The sequence below is a fragment of the Montipora foliosa genome, chromosome 6, assembly GCF_036669935.1.
Source record: "Montipora foliosa isolate CH-2021 chromosome 6, ASM3666993v2, whole genome shotgun sequence".
NCBI lineage: Eukaryota > Metazoa > Cnidaria > Anthozoa > Scleractinia > Acroporidae > Montipora > Montipora foliosa.
Window position 1 is genome coordinate 15,053,696 of NC_090874.1, and position 7,500 is coordinate 15,061,195.

Sequence of the window (7,500 nt, forward strand, 5' to 3'; positions counted from 1 at the left end):
CGGCGACGAGGACAGCACTTGGAGCAAGGACAAGTCCTTCCAAGAAAGAACTAAACTCATCGAGAAATAATCCTACAGTAAAACTGTTCATAGAACTAGGTGGCGGTCGATAAATAACAGCAAGCCTTAGATTGTGATTTCTCGCCGACGTGAGCTGGACATCAATGAGCTCGAAGCTACGCACATTAACCGACGAATTAAGCTTAGCTTTGAAACATTTTTTATATACAATCGCGACCCCATTCCCCATTTAGGACATTGTAATTTTGGAGTTTGGTTGGTGCTCCTCATAGTGTCCTCACACGCTTTGAAGGCTTCATGTCAGTACCGGAGGTTACAGTTTATGAGATAGAACTGGAAAGTTAAATGAGGCTTACCTGTAAGTTGAAGTTTGACTTGAATTCTATCTCATAAAGAGTAGTAACCGAAGGTGTCTGACATGCCCACCTCTCCTTCCCTGTGCATGTCTCGAGCTCTCAGGCCTTGGTTACTATTCCTCTATTCTATTCCTGGAATTGCGTTCTGACTTCAAATGTTCCTCCACTATGAGGAGGAGGATTTGAAACAATGATTGTGACGTCACTCCCTGCAGACTACGTTCCTTCTTCATGTCAGAAACCTTCGGTTACTATACTCTTTATGAGATAGAATTCAAGCCAAACTTCAACTTACAGGTAAGTCTCGTTTAACTTTCCAAATCTCCAGCCCTGTGTATTTGCACAGGTCTTTCTTTATTATGGTAAGTTGTTTTCTTTCTTTGTTTGGAGATACGGAATTAGAATTAGAAAAGAATTGTATTGAATTATACTTGAACTGAATTGAATTGAACATGAATTAATAAATTATATTGCAGTTGAACCTCAGGCTAAGAAAACCCCACCAATTCAATCAATATTGTGAAGCTAACCAAAGAATACACTTCCATTTCAATGAATGTTGCTCCTTGCTCCTTAGGCAAAATGTAAAGATCTTGCTTTAAATATAATAACAATTATAGCATAAGGCTATAAGATGGGGTTATTTTGTACAGAAACTGTGGTGTTGCGTCAATGGAGGAGCGAAGTACGGAAATTTGGTTGTGTTTATTAAGTTAATAAAAGTAAATTCACGTAAATTCACGATTTTATATATATATATATATATATATATATATATATATATATATATATATATATATATATATATTATTATTTATTTATTTATTCATAAAACATAGAGTAAAGTAGACTCCACGCAAAAAGAAAACTACAATACTTTGAGGACTACAATACACTTTTTTCCAAAATGGCCGCCATTTAGATATTCTTTTGTTTTTATTCAAATTAGCCCTTGATGCCTCGTTTTTAAGCTTAAAATTCAAAAGAATATTTTGCCTTGAACGAGGCATTAAGGTCTAATTGGAATAAAACCAAAAGAATATCTCAATGCGGCCATTTTGGAAAGAGGTGTATAGATATACAACTAAATTAATGCTAGGCGCTACTGATTAGAAATTTTGAAAACATGATATTGACACAAAGTAATTAAATTAATTTGTCCTATTGAGACGTTGGTGGTGGCAAAATTTCTGGAACAAAATCTTTTAACATAAGGCCTTTCCATTTCTCATTAAAGAGCTTTAATTCACGATCACATGGGATAATAGACCTCTTTACAGTTGTGTGCTTAGTTACCTGGCCTTTAAATGAAAGTGAGGCTAGTGTTGACCGTTATGATACAGACCTCCCTCCTTTTCTTATATTAATGATGTTGTTGTCATGCTAATTAGTAAGAATTTTGATAAGAAAAGTAGTGAGGTTTCTATCAAAACAAGGTCAACTCCAGCCTTACTTTTATTCATAGGCCAGGTAACTAAGCACACAACTGAAAAATGGTTTATTAGAAATCTGCCATTTCGAGCGTTAGCCTTTCTTCAGAAAAAAACAACGGAAAGGGACGATCAACGTACGCGATTTGTTCACATAAGGACAATGAGCATGTTTACTCAGCAGATTTATCTCGCAGTTTTCAAAATCTCACTTATGTAAAAACCCCCACTGTTTTGCATGTCGCGCATGCTTGACCTCTAGTAATTTGGAGATAATGATTGTGGGCTCCATATTGTTTGCCCACCGACTGGACAAAACAGTTTTTCGGAATTCATAAGACACATTCTGGGTAATTTCGGCGTGGAAATTGCAAACAGTTCTGGATACTGGATTGCTCGAAATAACGGAGTAGTACCGTATTTGTAAACACTTAAGTTTGCAGCTGAGGCTTTGATCTTCCGGAATGCACAGTTTTAGCTCAAAAAGCGAGCACCTCACTAGAATGTGTTATTAACGCCCAAGAGCTGGTACGAATAATACCTTGGAGCTAATAGAGCGAGAAAAATAGAGAGAGAGAGAGACGACAGGGAACTGGTTAGCTATACTCCTCGGGCATCACTCATCCCCCCCTTTAACTTTGGTAAAGGGTAACGTGTCATTCAGAGGAAGACTCAAGGCAAGGTAATGGAACGGTTTAATGGATTACATAAACTTCAGTCAATCACTGGTAAATCACTGAGCCATCGGTGGGTCTGAAACACAGGTCACATTCCACAGGTCACTCGTTGCAGGTCATTGTTTTACCTTTTCGATAGTAACCCAAAACCTTGGCAAATTTGGCCAAATTTTTGTGTATTTCTGATCAAGCTTCGTTGGCCGAAGACGAGAAGTATCTACGAGATGGAAAAAGGCTGAATTACGGTTTTGGACTGGGACGAGCATGCGATCGAGGCTCATAAGAGGGAGTAGTGTTAAGATGTCCAACGCCCAAGTAAAATAAAAAGTTAAAAATGGTTCTCGTCTTTTAAACTTATTCCTTCGTATTCTAGTTCTATCTACTTCTACAAACTGGCCGAACTTTGCAGGAACTATCTTGGGAAGAACGGAGTTGAACTATGAAAGACAAGTAAAATTTGCAGATGAGCGCTCGCGTTTTACATGGAACTGGAGGTTTGGGTCGTTTCATCTTTCACATTGGTAAAGAAAGTGAACGAAATGTTCAAAACTTCATAACGCACGCGCAGAACTATTGTTTTGTTCTTTAATGTCATTATTTGGTGGTGTTCTCGTTAGCCTCCGAGTCGTAAATTTAAGTCCCATCTTAGTAAGATTTCAAAGATCTCCCACCATCAGCCCAGACTCCTAAACGTTCCAGTGTAGCCAAGATGAAGTCCTGAATTTTTCAGGCTTCTCTACGCAATTGTAAAAATTGCGTTCATAACTGCGAAGATCATAGCTTCACTTGATTTCATATCCGCAGTTCATATATGATTCATTTCATATACCATTTCATCATCATAATAAGAATTGCCCAAGCAAAACAGATTATCGACTACAGGGTCAGCGCTACTAGATCCGCCATTGGTTGTAAAAGGATAAAAGTTCAGTGTTTCTTAAGCTGATAACACACATTTGTTAATCAAAAAAAGGTTAACCGTGCGTCATCTAATTTTTCGGGGAAACTGAAAAGCGACTGATAAGGGCCGTTCAATTACGCAATAGAGCTTCCCTCTACTCTCGTTCCACTTTGCCAAAAAACGTTCAAGTTGTTGAAAAGTTTCTCTTAGCATTCAGCATGACATGATACACATTTGTTGAACAAGAACTCAAAAATGTTGAAATGTGTGTCACTGGCCTTAAGAAAAATTTACTTTAACCGCTTTCCTCTTTTCCCGTTCAATTCTGACACGCTCTGTGGTGTAAATGCGCCTTGAGGTTCACTTCGTGACTGCTGCTAAGAAGCAGCTTTCAGCTATTATTGCTGCCGCAGTGAGTGAGCCTGAAGCGAACGAACGAGGCAGCTCTCTACTATTGGGAGAACACATTTTTCAATGCAAACACGCCCTTTCACTTATAATCCACATCCGTGAAAAGAATAGACATTGGCCTAACTGATATCACTTTTCGCCAGCCTACGCTTGCTGTCTCCAGCTGATTACATTTCTCACTATCACTTTGTTTAACCTACAAATTACAAATTTTGCGATTTTACCAATTCGTCGTTCGTTTACAAATTTCTGTAAAGGGACGAATCTCCACCAGGAAGGTTGTACAAAATTACGAAATTCACGACCTCTTCAGTTACGAGACACGCCTCGCTACGGACGAGCCTGCCAGAGGTGTCTTGAGACGCCTTTTTGCAGCGGCAACGGTAGCTTGACCAGAAGGCTTGATTTTCTCGTCTTCAAACGACAGCTGAATTGATCCTCTGAGCGTGGGCGCAAATATTTGAGCAGGTGGCTATATCACTTTGAAATAATGACAAAGGTGGACCAGTCGCCACAACACACGGTCTTTGGTTTGTGTTTCAATGAAGAAAGCGCACCAACTTCACAGGGAGAGTTTTTGTCCTTACTGTCATCATGTCCAAGTTGACCATAATTCCCTGTAACATCAACCTGGAGTGACTTTTTATACTTACAGCTGTAAGTGTTAAGAAGCCACTACGCTATTAATTAAAAGTAAAACCCCAGTCTTGAAGCTCATTATATTGTAGCGCCAAATGGTTGGAAATGCTGGAATAAAACATATTTTGTTTGGGCTAAAATCATTTTCATTATCTCTTACTTTCTTGGTTGAATTTCCAGGATGCAGGCATTATGGATTTTGAGGAGAGCAAGTTTACAACTTTACTAGTGCAGGACAGGTCACTATAAAGTTGCCATGTTAAACTTTTTGTCAGGGGGAACATTTTCCCTTGCCTGTGTCTACCTGGGTCTAGGAATTTAACTTTTTCCTTCCCTAACCTTCCTTTGCTCCAAAATTCAAGATGGCGACAAAACACTGATATACAATGTACCATACAATACTAAGACTACATGTACTATAAAAATACCCATGAACTGCCTGATATCCTGGACTGATTAAAGAACATTTGATACCAAAATAAGAAAACCACCGTGGGAGCAGTGGGATCAGCGCAGGAATGTTAAACCTGTTATGTATTTGAGTTGTTAAACAAGGGAAAAGAAAATTCAAGTAAACCTTACCCCATCCCCACGTCCAGACACTCCCATCACCTAAAATTCAATACATCAACAATTCACTAGGCAAGTTATTTTCAGGATTGTGCAACTGGTCACATACATGTAATGAATGGAAGATCAATATGATACCCACTGCTGAGCATAACGTGTTGGTTGCATTTGCACATCATGTTAAAATTCCCATGACAATTATGCCCAGGGTTAAAGTGCTCCTGTGACCAAAAAATCAATTCATATTTTTCTTTGGATTTCAAAACTTTGTTAACAAAACACTAAGTGACCCAGGTTTTAAGCCTTGATTTCAAAAAGACACCTCTTTATTTTAACTGTAATTTTCCTATTTAATGGTCCGCCTTTACTAACATTATGTTCTTGAGAGAGCTGGATCGAGGAGAAAATGACGTCAAAGGCTCACTAGTTTAAGAATGCAATACGTGTGTACGCCGCAGAATTAATATGCAGCACGGGGGTTTTGGGCTTTCAGACTTTTAAACTTACGCTTTGCATATATAATAAGCTGCGTTCACATGCTGAAATCTTAAGCTAGTGAGCCTCTGACGTCACTTTTCCCTGGATCCAACCCTCTGAGATCCAATCGGTCAGTTTTGAACGTGAGTAATGGCGGACCGTGAAATCCAAAACTTACACTCAAAGTAAACGGCCGTTGGATAAAAATCAAAGCTCAAAATTTTGCCAGTCAGGTGTTAAGCAAACACACTTTCAAAATCTGAAGGAAAAAAGGTAGTGGTTTTTTTGATCACAGGGGCACTTTAAGAATTAATGATAATTTATTTTCACATGCTATTAGCATAATTAGTTGCTGAGCAAAGACATCATGATGAAGATTCAAGAACACTTGATTTTGGACATATCTAAACCGAATACTTCATGGGCCTGAATCTACATTCTGATTAGCAAAAGGAATTAATGTAACACACACACAAAAACATTATACATGTATTTAAAAAATCATGATTTGCTGTCAGGCAACCATTTTTTTTGCAGATGCTGTTTGAGTCATTTGTGGATGGAGTTGACAATAAGAACAAAAATTAAAAATTTTAGGAGACTCAGAAATTGCATTGAGCAAAAATAATTTGCAATGTTCACAAGCAGAGTACTAAAGCATGCTCCAACATTTTGTGTTTCCTTTTGATTGCCACCACAGTGCAATTGCAAAATCCTCAGTCATTTGAGGACTTAAGTGTTGTCCAGTTTATCTCTGAACACACGACCTTCTTCATGAAGGCCGATGCTTAAATGAAGCAACTACAGTAAGCAAACTTGTCAACAGAAATTTCACTTGACAAGGTAGTTCAGACCATTCTCCTACCAGCAACTACTGCAGTATGTCTTGTTCCACAGCTAACTGTCAGCACATCCAGATCTCCTGGAATGTTGACAATTGCAGGTACAACTTGGCACTGCACAGGGTGGCTGGATGGCTGGGAATCATCAACATTGCCATGATTAAAAGCTAATCCCAACTGTCCTTTCTCGTTCCATCCCCACATGTACAGGTCACCAAACTCTGAGGACAAAAAGCCATCATTATTTTGGGGTCCATTATGACATCAACGGAAGACTGAATTTTCTGTGCTTTCAGGGTACCTACACTGTACAAATGTATTTTCCACACCTTACCGCCCTCTCTTTTAATCATATTAAGGCTGTTTCCACGAATTCAAAACTTAAACCGAACACATCAATCTTCTCACCACTTATTGCAGCTGAATGCCATCCACCAGCCGCTATGAACTGAATCCTGATTCCTTCCAGTGCTGCAACAACTGCTGGACTTTGCTCATCCACCGTTAAACCACAGCCAAGCTGTCCACGGCTGAAGAAAATGACACAGAGATTTTACTTACTGTCACAGTAAAGTGGTAGTATAATATTTGTTTAACGCTTTCCTCCCTGAGGGGGGCCCCACTGACAATGAGTAAAATAATTATTGTCTGGCATTAGACACTCTTGGGCAAGAAAGGGTTCAGAAGAGACAACTATGAAGAAATGTATGTTCTTTGATGGTGACTTATAATAGGGGGTGGTCGTAAAAAAGCCTGAGTGCTCCTTCAAAGGAATCAAACTACATGTACTTGCTGACCTATCGGTTACTAGTTCGGATGCTCTCCCACTGAGCTATAGCAGACTCATGATCATGCGAGCATTAGGTCATTATATTTAATTATTGTTGTGCGTGGCTTTTAAACTGAAGGACTGAAATTGTCTGAATAGTGCATTCTCGTACATGGAGATGGTGAAATGTTGTCCACAATAAATGAATGAAGAAAGGTATCTGTGATGGTGATTCGGGAATGCTCAGAGAAAAAAAGGAAAAAAAAAAGGCTTTATCTGCTAGTCTAGATGATGATGTATAGCAGGGCCATGAAGTGACCTGCCTGAGCATAACTGAAATTATATACACTGCAAATAAATGAGGTGAGAAATGTACGAGAAGATGACATCAGGTAGAATTCTGCTTA

General features: G+C 38.9%; 1 protein-coding gene across 1 annotated transcript in view; it reads right to left on the reverse strand.

Moving 5' to 3' along the window:
* Positions 1–1,263: 1,263 nt before the first annotated feature.
* LOC138006802 (RCC1 domain-containing protein 1-like) overlaps positions 1,264–7,500 on the reverse strand; it is an 11,420-nt gene continuing 5,183 nt past the window's right edge. Inside the window, exons 4-7 of the mRNA XM_068853374.1 lie at positions 6,733–6,854; positions 6,348–6,545; positions 5,018–5,047; positions 1,264–4,413 (exon numbers count right to left, since the gene is read on the reverse strand). Coding sequence (XP_068709475.1) covers positions 4,274–4,413; positions 5,018–5,047; positions 6,348–6,545; positions 6,733–6,854 — 490 coding nt within the window. The 3' untranslated portion in view covers positions 1,264–4,273. The remainder of the gene's footprint in view (positions 4,414–5,017; positions 5,048–6,347; positions 6,546–6,732; positions 6,855–7,500) is intronic.